The 15,124-nt window shown below is 47.1% G+C and overlaps 1 protein-coding gene across 1 annotated transcript in view; it reads right to left on the bottom strand.

Moving 5' to 3' along the window:
* Positions 1–15,124, bottom strand: part of SCD5 (stearoyl-CoA desaturase 5) — a 137,730-nt gene that overhangs the window by 22,865 nt on the left and 99,741 nt on the right. Inside the window, exon 3 of the mRNA XM_044224663.1 lies at positions 13,890–14,095. Coding sequence (XP_044080598.1) covers positions 13,890–14,095 — 206 coding nt within the window. The remainder of the gene's footprint in view (positions 1–13,889; positions 14,096–15,124) is intronic.

Raw genomic sequence — 15,124 nt, 5'->3', positions numbered from 1 at the left:
ACGGAGCCACCCAGGCGCCCCTATTTTCTTTCCAATTAAATGATATGATTAATAAGAGCCAGGACTATCCCCTTTCTTCTCTTTATCTCTTCCATTTCCCTGAATACAGAAATGCCTCTACTTACAACTTGTCCACTTAAGGACGTCTGCAGTACAAACAAAGCGGGGTGGAAAAGGGCATCAACTCTGCCCACCACCAGCCGACGGTATCCGCGGCCACAAGCCTTCCTTCCATCACACACCGTTCCTTAGTCAGGGGGAGGTTCGCTGCGTTGGTGCTCAGTGCTGGGCTCTGTTACGGACATCAGTAAATCAGTACGAAAAGTGTAAAAGCAGGGAGTACATTTAAAATGCTGAAAAAAGAAAAAGACGCATGATTATGATGGAAACAAAAGTAGAAACGATTTTTCAAGACTGAAAGCGGCGAGGGGATGCCTTCCCCTACGGGGGTCACCGGCAGACCCGGAAGAATCCTCGAGGCCAGAGATCAAATCATGATCGAAAGGAAGGACCAGGGACCGGGGAAAGGAAAGAGGCCACCACTGGGGGTTGCGGCTCTGTGTTAGCCACGACGAAGGCTCTCCCTCGGCCTAGTCGTCATTAATCCTGGTGAAGCCAGAGCTGCTGTGTGAACGGAAGCCCAAGTACGGCGAAGAGTGTTCACGTGTCTGCTCCAAGATAAGGCTCAAAGTTGCGGGGTTCAGGGCCCATCCAAACCAGCAACCCCCATCAGTCGGCCGAGGAGGGTGCTGGAGCCATAGGAGGTCCACATCTGGGGCAGCGTTGAGTAGAATGTAAAGGAGAGAAGAGTACTTCCGGTTTAACGCTCCGAAGGGCCCACTTAGGTTTCAGTTTTGTCATCCGGAAACCAGTAACTTAAACCTCTCCTAGTCACTTTGAACTTAGGCAAGAAAAGGGCATGTGAGTGGGGTTTTAGAACTCAGCTCTTCAGAAATGGAAGAGCTTCCGCATGGAGCTTTACATGTGGCTAATTACACACCTATGTATTGCACATCTCCTCTGTGATGGATGCTTTTGCACACATTAACTGATTTATTCATTGAATAATTCTGTAAGACAGATACCACTGCTATCACCATTTTATGGCTGTGCAGACGAAATCTGGAGAATGCCAAAAGGGGTCCATGCTGATTCTGAGATGCTGTTGTACCTCTCCGTTCCTGAGCGCCTCCTCGGCCAGCCAAATGAACGAATGATTGACCCGGTGCCGGTTCAGACTCTAACTCTGCCTGCGTTTCACACGGTCAACTTCTACTACTGTATATGTGAGCCCCAAGAGATACGGTACATACATGAAGTACGCATGCATCAAGCGTTACTGGATATATTATCGCCAAGTCCCATTGCGGTGTCTCCCTTATGACCAAAACGCCTCCAGGGGCACTGAAAGGGCAGGTAGCATGAAGAGCCACTTGGAAGAGTGCTTTCAGTGAGTAATAACGAAGTCAAACGGGACTCCCCACAAAGGGTTACTTTTCGATATGTACCTTCTTCTGTGCAACTTACAAAACGTCTTGTAGCACGGTCTCCTGGTTGAGGGCCCTTCTTTGTCTCCGGAAACCCTCGGTACTGATGAAGGAGTAGAGAAAACGGCTGAGAACCCTAACTGGGGTTGTTCAGCAAAGGTGTAATTTCTGCAGTGCTCCCGTGTAAACTGTGGTTATGAACAAAAACCTCATCTCTCGCCTAACCGTTCCATGACAGATGCAGCAGGATATGACACGGTGACGGGAAGACTGAGGAATGAGAATGAAATGTGTCAAAGGAAAATCTCCCCAGTCGCTCTGACATGACAAGCTGCACATGAAAAGTCTAAATATTCATTGAGGGTAACAGAACAGCCATCGACAAATTTGTTACTTAAGACAATATTTTCACTTCAACTCTCAACTCACAAGGGGTCCCCATAATACACTGCCACTGGCGGTTTGCATCAGTAACAAAGAAAATGTACGTGAACCTCACAAATACGTATGAATCACACTCTTTCAAATTGAGAAAGGGACTCGGCCCATCAAAGGTTTTCACCAAAGGGCTGTCGCAAGGACATTAACCTTGTAAATCACTTCATGGCAAGACGACAGCCTGGGCAGTAAGTAATGGGTCTGTTTCCCGTTTATTTCTTCCTTTAAACATATGCATTTGTGCCTTCAGATGCCACTTGTTTAAACAACATCTCCTGTATTACTCTGTTTCTAGCTCAGCAGTAGCTGGACTCTTGAGAAAGAGAGTCTTGCATGAACCAAACCAGCACTAAAATGACTCTTATTACTTATCGAGTAGTATATCCCACTCAGAGCACCAGGGAGAGTACCAGCCAGAAGTATGCAAATGTTCCACGCATTCTGTTGCCTTCTAGACACCAGATTCATTTGTGGCGTTCTACCTTCCTGTTCCATGAGAGGCAGGACATTTCTGGGTAGGAAAGTGGGCTTTGGCATCTCACTTTGTTAGATCTTCTTCTTCAACAAAAATGGAGGAAGGAGGAAGAGATGGTATCTTTGTCCTCAGCCAGTGGGGGATTTGGAGTTGTGAGGAAAATAACTGTATGTTCCCTTTAAAAGGCAAATGGAAGAAAAAAACCATACGAACGCATATTTAGCCTCACAACTAATCAAAGATCTACAAATCCATTATGCTATGAATATCACAAGTTGAGAAATTCATCTATTATTTCACTCAGCTATTCTGATTTTAGCCAAAGGAAAATATCATACCTATGATCAAAAATTTATGTATAAAGTTATTCATCTTGGCATTGTTTTAATGATTTTAAAAAAGGTGAAAATCCTTCAACATTCATCAGAAATAATGATCCATCATCACAACGAAATATTAAGCAGGGACTAAAACTGGAAAGAACAGGATTCCACTGGGCAAAAACTGCAGGTCCTGTGAAATAGGATACAGAGTTCTGCTTCCACTTGGGATGTAACAAGTCACAAGAGAATAATGTTTCCATCAGAACAATGAGAAAAGGTGGGCGATATACAAATAATAACTTCTCTTGACCCCATCAGAGAAATGAGGTCACAAGGCAACTAAGTGACTTGAAATCCAAAGAATACTAGGCCATTCATGAATTACTTCACTTGGTAGAGCATAAGGGAAAGAGGTGGCCACCATATTAGTTGATGAAAAGAAATCAGCTAAAAATTTAATGACTCCTTAAAGGCCAAGTGTGAGCTAGTGTGTCAGTTTGGAGGAGCTTAGAACCTCAGACAAGGGAATTTGCACTCACCCTCCAGCTCTTTTCTATAAACCTGCACTGGGTGTTCACAACAAAGTCAGAGGCAAAGGAGAAGATCGGAGAGAGTCCTCCTCCACCAAATAGACACGCAGGGGGTAACCAGCTGTCGCCAAAAGACAAGCGCAAAGCCTTCCCAGAGACTTCTCTTGTAAAGCCAAAGTCTTAAGCCACTGAGGGAGGTCAGAAAAACCCTCGCCTCTAGGACCAGCTTCTGTGAGAATAAGAGAAAATCTGCTCATCTCTGAGGGGGATGAAGGAACTCTCGCCACACCTGCACACATAGGCAGAACCACTGCTGCTGATGGAGGAGTGGAAGCAAAAACCTTCTGTGCCCTGATTTGTGTCCAGGAATCTGCACTGCTCCAAAGCAGAGACCTCCTACTGCTGGGGGGGGAGGCAAGAAATCAAGAAGCCTTAATCCCAAGGTTCAGGCACACAGAGCTTGCCTCAGACTCATCCAGGGCCAGGACAACAAAGAAATGCCAACCCCCTGCAAGAAGACACGCACAAAGAAGCAAACAATAGAAGTCCCCCTACTTGGCATAGGGGCTAGAGCAGCGAGACAGATGTCCTCTGTGGTGCAGGTATATAGTGACAGTGGAAAGCTGAGGGTAAAGCATTAATACTTAGAAATCCTCTCCAGTACTCACGGGTCTACTCTAAGCAAATGATAACAACAGCTATCTACTGAAGTCTGTGGTACACTAAACCCAAATCTAACAACTGCTGATGGACTGACTTGACCTTCACCCTCTGCCCCCCTCCTTTGCCCCACTAATGGCCTGAAAGAAGAACAAGTATGGTTATTGTCAAGCATAAATTATATTTACCTTAGTTTTTCTGTTCTTCTAGACATGTTCTACATATAATTAAAAACGATGACTCACATAAAAATGTAAGGAAAAAAATCACTGTCAAGAGATAAAGGAATTGGGGCACCTGGGTGGCTCAGTGGGTTAAAGCCTCTGCCTTTGGCTCAGGTCATGATCCCATGTCCCTGGGATCGAGCCTCACGTTGGGCTCTCTGCTCAGTGGGCTCTCTACTTCTTCCTCTCTCTCTGCCTGCTTCTCTGCCTACTTGTGTGTCAAATAAATAAAATCTTAAAAAAAAGAGAGAGAGAGAGAGAGATAAAGGAATTAATAGAACCAGACTGAAAGATGACTCAGCTATTGCAACTATCAGGGACTTTACTATAATTAACATGTTAAAAAGAGCTAATGAAAAAGGTGGGCAATATGCATGAACAGATGGAAGATATCATCAGAGAAGAAGAAAGTATAAAAGTGTTAAATGCAAATGCTCTACTTAAAAAATAGTAGCAGAGATAAAGAATTCCTTTGATGGGTTCATTGGCGACAAAACATAAGGAAAGAATTACCGAAGTTGAAGATGTTAATGAAATTATTCAAATGGAAATGTAAGTTAAAAAGGAGTGAATTACATAGAACAGCACCTCCAAGAGCTCTGGAAAATATCAAATCATGAAACATCAGAGTTCCTAAAGAAGAAGAGAGGAAAAACAAGGCCAAAAATAATTTGAAGAGCTTATGACAAAGAATTTCCCAAAATTAATGAAAGACAACAAGTCTTGGTTCCCAGAAGCCCAAAGAATCTCCAGCAGGATAATTGCTTCCTCACAAAACAAACAAAAACAAAAATCCCTAGACACATTCAGAGTCAGGCTGTTGAAAAGCAAAGATAAAGATGAAATCTTGAAGACAGTGAGAAGAAAAGAAACATCACATGCAGAGGAATAGTAAGAAGAATCACAGCAGACTTCTCAGAGACTATACAAAGCATAAGACAAGTGACTGACAGCTTTTTAAATCTTTAGGAAAAACACTTGCCAATCCAGAATTTTATTTCCAATAAAAATACCTTTCAAAAATGAAGATAAAACAAAGACCTTCAGACAAAGGCCAAGTGTGAGCTAGTGTGTCAGCTCACTAAAAGCACTGCCAAAAGGCCGATGCTACAAGAACCAGTAAAGGCAGTTCTTTAGGCAGAAGGATGGCATCAAGTGGAAATCAGGACACACACACATAGAAAACAAAGAGGCTAGAAATAAAGAAGGCAAATATTAAATACATTTCTTCTTATTTTAATTACTTTTATTTATTTTAAAAAAGATTTTATTTATTTATTTATTTGGGGGGCAGAGAGCAGAGTGGGAGGGACAAGAAGACTCCACACTCCGTGTGGAGCCTGATGCAGGCATCAAGGTCTCGTGACTCCGAGACTGTGCCTGAGCCAAAATCAAAAGTTGGACACTTAACTGACTGAGTCCCCTAGGCACCACTGTTATTTTAATTACTCTTAAACAGTATGCAGGGTATGAATAAAGTTTTGTAAAAAGAAAGCAGAGCATGATTCATTAAAAAAACTTCAGAAGGATATACAACCAAATTTTATCTGATTTTTTTCCTAAGTGGAAGGATTACAGATTATTTTATCCTTTATAAGGTTTATTTGCACTTGCTAAATTTTCTGCAATGAACTTTTATTGCATTTTGTACTAAAAGTAAAATTTTATTCTTATTTTCTGTCTTAAATATTTTTAAAGATGATATATGGATGCCAAGAGTTGTGAGATTAGAACAATTTTATAAGGTAATTGTTGGAGGAAATAATAACTGGAGAAAATTTTCTGTTATGAAAAGTTTTCATCACTTTTTTGTCCTTCTGGTAAAAAAAAGACACAATGAAAAGGCAAAAAGGGCTTTCCTGGTGGCATAAGCCACTGGAAATACATCTAACTTTCAAGAGAATAAATAAGTATTAAATATAAGCCTCTTCTAAGACTTACGGACCTTCCCTCTACTGGATGAAGTCTGGGAGCTAGAGCCACATACATGACTGAAGGACTGTTTACTCCAGGAAAATATTAGAAGATGATTCTATATGTGGTCAAAAAACAGAGTCAGGAATTGATGGTATCTAGGCATTACTGAGAACTTACACTTGTACCAAAATGTCTTTCATAAAATTTAGTCTTGCTTTGACTTTTATATAATTACTTAATTTTTACATTAAAACTTAGTTAAGATTTCTTCTCAGCTTTGGTAGTAAAGTAGTATTTTGGTAGAAAAAGGATAATTTAGTGCAAACATCTGCTATTCCTTTTTTTTGATGGTTAATTGAGGCCACGGGGAGCCAGAATATTTAGATTTCAAGTCCAGAATCCAGATACCATCATCCACACGATAGAGTTATTGAAAGGATCAGAGATAATGTGTGAAAAGACACAAAGTAAGTACATAACAGGCAATTAATAAATGGCTTCTATTATTGGTTGCTTAAGTGTATCGAAGATACACGAACATGCTTCACTGCCACCAACAACGAAGCTAGGGTAACACTTTACGAACAGCAGTTCAAGGATCCACTGACACCTGTTAACTAACACATCCCACAGGCCGGAAAGTGAAGTACTGAGATTCCAGACATTTGAGAAACTGTCTCCTCATCTTGCCAGGGGAACTTTGCATAGACATGGAATGGTCAATGTGGGGAAAGAAAAAGGACTATCAATGCAGTTGTTGTATTTTTGTGCCCCCCGGGGGGGGGCGGTGAAGAGAGGGAGAGGCGCAAATTGGCATACGCTCACAAAGTTCTCACAGGAAAAGTACCTCTTGAAGAGGCAAACAAATAATATTTTGACTTGGAAAGTTTTAAAAAGTCAAAGCAAGCTGTTGAGTTATGTACCACATTGGTTTCTCCCTCTCCAGAATTTTTAACCACTAAAATAGGGAAATGTTGGTGTTGATGCCGTAACCTCAACATTGAATCATCTCTTTCTGCTAACCCAGAGTACAGTTCAGCTTTCTGGCTATAGCCATCAGTCGCTTTCGGGAGGCCAAAGGTTTAAGAAGAGGAAAGGACGTTCTGGCTCTTCCACTGGCTTTTAACAAAAGAAGTCTAATTAAACATAGTTCAGGCTTCTTCAGCTGAGTTCTTTGCATCCTTGGAACTTACGATTCAGAATTTAAACTTCCGGTAAGTAGAGCCGGACACAGGGGCAACTATCCAGAGACAAAAGTGGTTTCATCCTCAAAACTTGTACAGCGCCAGGATAAGATGCAAAGACTTGAGGTGAGGGTAGAATGGGAGAGAAGATTCCAGGGCTCAGGCTGTTAACCAAGACAGACTGCCCCTCGGAAATGAAGGCAAGATTCAAGGGGAGGGAATATTTACATACACAGGGAACATACGGAAAGACTGAATCAGAGCTAGATGGTGACATGAGGAGAGAACAGAGGAGGCCAAAAAAATCCTCATCTCTCCCCAAAAAGAAGGAAAAGTCTGCCTGAGCAATTGGCTAAATGGCTTTTATTCTCTAATACAACTGTGCAAGAGGAAGAGCGTCCTAGCTTGGAGAACACGGTGTGACTAACGAGGGACATGTCCCCATGCAGAGAAGGGCACAAAGGAAGGAGCAAAGCCCTCTGGCAGGGGAAGATACGGAGGCTGTGGGAACAGAAAGAGGCAAGAAGAAAGGAGTGAACCAAGTCGGATTCGTGCCACAGGGACTGAGTGACAGGAGAGACGGGAAGGGGGCAGAGAAGTGTCTTGTCGTGGGGAGAGAGGCCCAGGCAGGCAGAGGGCGGATGCGTGGTGGGCCTTCCTCTCTCCCATTCCCAAACTCAAATGGGGGAGCTCTGGGCAGAGGGAACGAGTGTCCTCCAGAATAAGGTTCTCCTGCTGACGGTCCCATCGCCAGCACTTAGAACCATTCCTGGCACGCGGTGGACACTCTAGGTATCCTTGCTGGAGGTCGAGTGGTACGTGCGGGAAAGAGAAGGAAGCGGAATCCCCTGAGCAACACCATTTGCCTCACGGCTTGTGTGATTAAGGTGTGAGTCGGCAGAGAGCTGGGCTCGGCCTACAGCCTAAAAAAGGGATGCTTCCCTTGGGGCCAGCTTGGGTTTGCTGCTGCAGGACCACCAAGGACCCAAGGGAAACGGGCAGTGGTCAAACGAAGCGTGATTGATGAGCAAGGAAGTAGCAGAGGGTGGCTACGCTCGAAGGGCACGGCCTCCTCGTCTGTCCCCAGGTCCCACCCACATCGCGGTGTTCGAATAGTTCATCATCCAGGGTCTCTCGTTTGAGGATTATTTCCATAGAGTCTTCCGCAAAATACAAGTAACCAACCAAGGCCTTCGAGGCACTTAGCCTCTCAACGTCACCGTCTTCTAGACAAGAACTGTTCTATGTGCAGTTAGCAACTTAGCAACGGCGAGGGTAGTTCTGCAAGGCAGATGGACTCAGAACAGAGAGTCCCTGGGAGCCCCACATGGAACCTGACCGAAGAGCAAAGGATTTGGTCAGCAGAGCTGGGGTCACGTTGTGTAAATTCCCAGATGACTCATCCCACTCCTCAGGGGATTGCCCACGCGGAAGACAAGGGGTAAGACGGAGAAGTGAGGATGACTCAACTGTAGACCTGTCCGATTGCTCTGGCCTGGCTCCTTCATGTCACGAACACAGAAGTACATGTGGGGTCTAGACACAGCATTCATATAAAGTCATAAAAAGAGGGTGTCACTGAGGCACGTGGTGCTCATCACTGAGGGAACAAAAAGACTAATGATGACAGACCAGCCGAGAAACTGAAGTGAAGCAGACTTCTAGCCATTCAAGTGTCACTCTTACAGGAAGGGCAGAAATTATACATTTTCGGGCACCACAACAGAAGTGCTTCCCTCTTCTGGATCCTTCCATCCCTTTTCTCTTAGCTTATCCGATCACCACAGCAATGAGGCAAGAACCTTGTTTTCGTGTATCTGGACTAGACTAGCGTCCTTGTCAGTTACTTCAAAAATGCACATGGCAGGGGCGCCTGGGTGGCTCCGTGGGTTAAGCCTCTGCCTTCGGCTCAGGTCATGATCTCAGGGTCCTGGGATCGAGCCCCGCATCGGGCTCTCTGCTCAGCGGGAAGCCTGCTTCCCCCTCTCTCTCTCCTGCCTCTCTGCCTGCCTGTGATCTCTGTCTGTCAAATAAATAAATAAAGTCTTTTTAAAAATGCACTTGACAGCGTCTGCATGCGATTTCTCGGGAAATTTCTTATCTAGCAGGGCACTCAATGGGATAAGCAAAGCATTAGGAGGAAGAGCCTCCGGATTTCACCCTCGTCCTGCCATCTCTGAAAAATGTGAGATTCCAGTTTCTGCTCACAAAACGGTGCCAGAGAGGCCCCTCACTTGCTTAATAATGAAAACATCAGACGGAGTAGCTTGTGATGGCCGGTCATTTTGCTTAAGTAATTAGTTCAGTAACATTTATTTAGTTATTTATAACTGCTCATTGCTTACCCCGTATCAGTTCACACTTTCTTCCATAGGAACCAACCAGGGTTTTATGCAGGGGTGCCGTGACGGGCCCCGAGGCGACATTCCCCGGTTCCCCTTGAAGGCACACAGGCTGGTGAGAGGGTGCGGAGAGGCTGCGTGTCTCCTGGGAAAGCCCTCGGCAGGTGACTGACTCAAGTGAGCAGCGTCACCCCCCCAACCCCACCTGCCTGTGGTTGGAGCTCCAGTGACCACCGTGGACCGTAAAACGAAAGAATGAAAGTCAGGTGCTCAGGCTGATGGAGCAAAAGATAGAAGAACCCGGTTCTCGACGGACCCCGGGATGCTGCCGTGGCTGGGCCAGCGCGATTCCTTCATATTTAAGGTGAATAAACTTCTATTCTGCTTAGACCAAACACAACTCCTAACCGACAGACCCACTGCCAGCTGTATGAGTGGCCTCCTTCTAGGCTCGCCCCAACATTCACGGGCTCAGACCAAGAGCAGTAATTTGATCAAGGCTGGATTTCTAGCCTGTGGCCTGCCCATATCTCTTTCCTCCCCTAGTTCTGCCCCTCTCTGTGGACAGCCGAGCTCACGCGTCGAAGCTCATTTTCAGGCCAGTGCTGTGTCTTGGCCACGCTTCAGGACTAGGGTACACACACCTCCCACCAGGACAGCCCTGGAGAGGCTAGGGTAGGCTCTGGAAGTAGACTCACAGACACTTGGGCAGGGATTCCAGGTTCCTGGACCCCAAGGCCTGGTCTACAAGTGAGAGAAGATTGCCTGTGATCTTACCCCACGGGGAAAAGCACAGCCCTTGTAGGACAGCACTAGGGCAGAGCTTAATCCCCAAGTCTAAATATGGTACCATTAGCTTCTCCCCCTCTCACCCTTACTGTCTCCCTTTTTGTCATTCACAACTTGACAGTACAGCGAACTTGAAGTAGTCTATTTGTTACAACAGCCTTGGTAAAATTACATTTCAGAAGAAAAGTCTAGAACTATAGCTCGAAATGTGTTGTTTTCCAGTTGTCTTTAATGCCACCGTCTCCTCTCTTCTATTATACTGTATAACGTGTAATTTGATCAAGGCTGGATTTCTTTTTTTAAAGTGGGCTCCACACCCAGCACGGAGCCCAGCACGGGGCTTGAACTCATGACCCTGAGATCAAGACCTGAGCTGAGATCAAGAGTCGGACGTTTCACCGACTGAGCCACCAGGCGCCCGGCAAGTCCTCCTTTGGTCAGCGTGATGGGGATGGCTCAGCCCAAGTTTCTCAGCTGCCGGATTCGGGCCGGATCTCCACCAGCATTAGTGCATCAGCTGCAGACCCCGGGCACGGGAACCGGAACAGGGCCTGGCAGCCTCAGAGAACCCCACGGGAGCAGGGGCAGATTCTGACGGGAGAGGAACTCTATAAAGCCACCGAAGTGGCCCAGGACTGCGCCTGTCACCCCGGCAGGCCCCACTCAGCTGAGGGTAGCAAGGACTGTGTCCTCATGGGACAGAGCGGCCGACGACAGGGTCCACTCCGACCCCAACTCACACCCCAAGTTCAAGAACTCACTCTTTAAGGAATCCGTGGCCTCCAAGGCCTGACTGGCAGGGCCAGGAAAGCTGGTTTCGCAGACGTGAAAATGCCCCAATGGCGGCACCCGCGTATTCTGGAAGTTCTCTCCTGCAGGATCTCCCATCCCCGCAGCGACTTTAAGCCTCATCTCTGACTACGGATCTCTGTGTTCTCCGGGCGGGTAATTACCAGGAACGGGAGGACTCACCCGCCTTCAGAGAACTGCTGGGATCGCGCTCCAACAGCAAGGTAGGTCAAAAGAACACTGAGCGACGACTCGGACACGCGGGCTGTCGCCACGAGTCAATGTGTCCTCCCAAAATTCACCTGTGGACACCTAGTCCCCAAGGTGACGGTATTAGGAAGCGGGGCCTTCGGAAGCTGTTAGGCCAGGAGGGTGGAGGCCGCACAAATGTGATTAGTGCCCCAACCAAGGAGACCTCAGGGAGGTCCTTCCCCTTCTCTGCGCAGCGCAGCAACAGCGGGAAGACGGCTGCCTATGAGCCAGGAAGAGAGCTCTCGCCAGACTCGAATCTGTGGCACCTTGACCTCGGACTTCCCACCCTCCAAAACTGTGAGAAATAAATGTTTGTTGTCTATGCTACGTCGTCTATGGTATCTTCATTAAAGCAGCCCCAAAAGACCAAGACAGGGTTTCTATCTCCAACTTTCTACCTCTATTTTGTCTATTCATTTTCCCATAGGCAAAATGGAGGGCACGCGCTAAATGGTTCTGTGTCACTCTACGTATGACAGACATTTTCAATGTCCTTTCCCCCACCTTCACCTTCTTGTCATCTTTCAGATCTTGACCTAGAAGCGAGTTCCTTCCAGAGCCTCCCTCCCCCCCCAGCCTGCACCGTGTCCCCACAGGTCCCTGTGGTGCCTTACTGCAGCAGCACTCCCACTAGGGTACGACTGTTTGTGAGTTTATCTGTGTTCCCAGCCGGTCTGCAAACTGAGGGGCGCAGACACCAATCGGTAAGGTTCTATCTTCAGCACCAATTCTTGGCAGGAGCTCGGTGACATATAGGAGTGGACGGTTTATGACAGCTACAGCCCCTTTAGGTCACTGGGCTGGTGATGGAAGATGTTCTCAGTAACGATTCAGGAAACATGCTGAAATAGCGTCTGTTCCTCTGCCTGCACTTAGAAATAGTCTTTGGACCTGTGTACCTTGAACACACACCTAATGAATCAAAATACCACAGTTTTTTAAGGAAAAAGATGAAAAAAAGAGTCTTCTATTTTTATGATGAGAGAAACTCAGACTATTTTACTCTCATTAATAAAACAGAAGATCTTTTGTCTTCTCACTTGAGCTCTTCAAATTAATCTAAGGCCTGATTGTCCCGAAGCATTACTAGTTATATAGCAACATCATCTGTGTCACAGAATGAGGAACGACACCCATATTCAGCTGCAGAGTGATGTTTAGACAAACTGTGCACTAACTACTGAACTTACGCAGCCTCCAACAACGGTGCCTCCACGAGAACCTGAGGTTAAAGGACAAGACGAAGTAGCGTAGCAGTGTGACTCTCGTCGTGTGAAGTATATCAACTGCACGGGAAAATATGGACGTGTTACACATCGCTAGCCGTGGCTGTGTTTATTGCTAGGACTGTGAATTACTTTCTTCCTACTTTTCTGAATTTTGCAGATTTTCTTGAATGACTTAACAGTTTCAGCTCACAGTTAAAAAGCCAAAACGAACAAATAATTTAATTGTTAACTGAAAACACCTTCTTATTTTCTGCTATGAAACTGCTGGTGTGTCCCCCTGAGAGAGCTGTGTTGAGCCACTCAGAGCCTCGGAGAAAGCAACAGAAGCAGGATGGAAACACCGAGGGGCCGCGAGCGCGGGCCTAAGCAAACTTCCTTTCATGCGAGAACCGCTCATGCCACACAAAGGCGCAGCCTCCAGTTCTATTTCCAGAAGTTTCCATGGGTAAGTCCTCAGATGACTCCTGCGTGTCAGTGGAGATGGTCTGTGGTAACCACTTCTCACCGTGTTATCTCAAGGCTCTAACCAGAGTGCCATCCATGAACTGTCTCTCTTTGCACATAAATCCATTACTTTGGGGCAAAAAGCCCATTTATAAATGCTCTCATAGTGGTCCAGTTTGCAAATCCCTACATGGACACAGTCTACGCAGCTTCCTGGCTAAAAGGTGAGAAACACCCGGCCTCTGGTCGGCAGCACAATTGCAGGCCATCTTCCCCACGTGACGATTAAATAGTTCACTCTGCACACGCGGACCGACCGGACGTGCGCAGCGGGCGACGGCCGCGCACACGCATCCCGGGGCTCGGTCACACGGGCACATTCTCTCTGCGTGGAATCCTGCCGCGGGAGCATTTCAGGAGGCAGGGGAGGGAGCCGGCACTACGAGTCACTACAAGACTGGAGCCAGCCCAGGGCTGCTGGGGGTCGGGTTTTGCTAAAAGAAAGCCAGTCCTCCCCACCCCGACCGTGGATGGAGGCCCGGGGAACGCACGGAGTCCATGAGATCAGTCCTGCGGGACGTCTGAGGGAAAGCACATTGGGCTTGACGGAAAGCCATTTCGATTTGAAATTAAAATGGAAAACAAACGTGTAAACAGGGGGGACGTAGTGAGCAAGGAAACGAATAAACAGGTAAGTCCTGACTAGGGCAAGTGCTATGAGAATTATTTGGGGTTATTAATGCACCTCAGTGCGCTCTGTCTCTCGGTCCCGTCCCCCGACAGCTCTCCGGTGTCTGTTCACTTACTTTCTCTGGAATCGGACCACAGGATCCGCCAGCAGGTCGGTGAGGTCAAGCTTTCTCCCCTTCTCAATGACATCCTGATGTTTGCGCACAAACAGCCACCCGATGTGGGAGAAGAAGAAGCCCCGGCGGGCGTTGTGAGGGTCCGCGTCGGTCTCCGAGTACTTGTGGTGGACTCGGTGGTCCCTGGCCCACTCGAAGATGTCATTCTGCAGGGAGAACACAGACCCTGAGTGAAGAGACAACGCACCCTGGCAGCTTCTTGAAACCTTCTGGAAAGCTTCTCAGCCTCCCCCTGGACCACATTCCCCACCACCGTCAACACTGACTTCCACTTTGCTCCCACAATCAACCCGCAATGTCTTCACCTCAAGTTCAATCCCTGGGGTTGGCCAGGGGGGTTCCATGAAAACAAGAGGAAATCCTTCCTCAGTAGGGTTCTGAGCTTGTGTCTGGGACGCGCCCCTGCAGGAGGTCCAGGCTTGCCGAGTGAGCGAGAGGGGGAACCTGAACGTCCTGGTGGAGGCGACGGTCTCCTGGGAGATCATTCATGGCGGGAAAAGAGAGACCCAGTCTCAAGATGAAGTCTTGGTTGTCCGAGGAGAGGGGCCACCTCGAGTGTGAAAGAAGCGTGGCGCCTGGCCCCAGTCTCTCTGGCCTCGCTCTCCTTCTGCCGTCCCACTTACAGACACCAGGAAGCCAGTTAAGTAAAACCTGAAAGAGTTACTTCACCAAATCTCTGCAAATACCAAGACACAAATAATACTGTTTGAGGACTGCTCTACCAGGGTGTCACAGGGAGGGAGCGGAAGTCCCTGGCTCCCTGAGGAATCTGATAGACTTGGCCTGGCCCTAGAAGCAGGAACGCCTCACGGACGTGCAGTGCTGACTGGAATCCCAAGACAGACTCCCGAACCCGAGGAAGGAACAGCATTGTCCAGCGGATTCTGCCAAAGCCACAGACAGGGTGGGGCTCAGGTACACAGGGAGGACATGTCCTACTGACCATCTCATGATGGGAGATAAAGGGAAGGTATCAAGGGACTGGAGGCCCCAGACGAGCCATCAAGGACAAGAACCAATGGCATTTAGGCTGGCAGCATTAACGAGACCTTATCTTCAGTCATGGGCCACTGAGATCTCCAGACTTTCAGTTTAGACTCGGTTTTCTTTTTCTCTGATAATGCTTTCAAAACTTCGAGTGAGCCGCCCTCACTGGGAAGTAGTGCTTTTGGTAG

The sequence above is a fragment of the Neovison vison genome, chromosome 11, assembly GCF_020171115.1.
Source record: "Neovison vison isolate M4711 chromosome 11, ASM_NN_V1, whole genome shotgun sequence".
Classification (NCBI taxonomy): Eukaryota; Metazoa; Chordata; class Mammalia; order Carnivora; family Mustelidae; genus Neogale; species Neogale vison.
The sequence above is the reverse complement of the archived record's forward strand: the minus strand, read 5'-3'. Positions and strand labels throughout refer to the sequence as shown.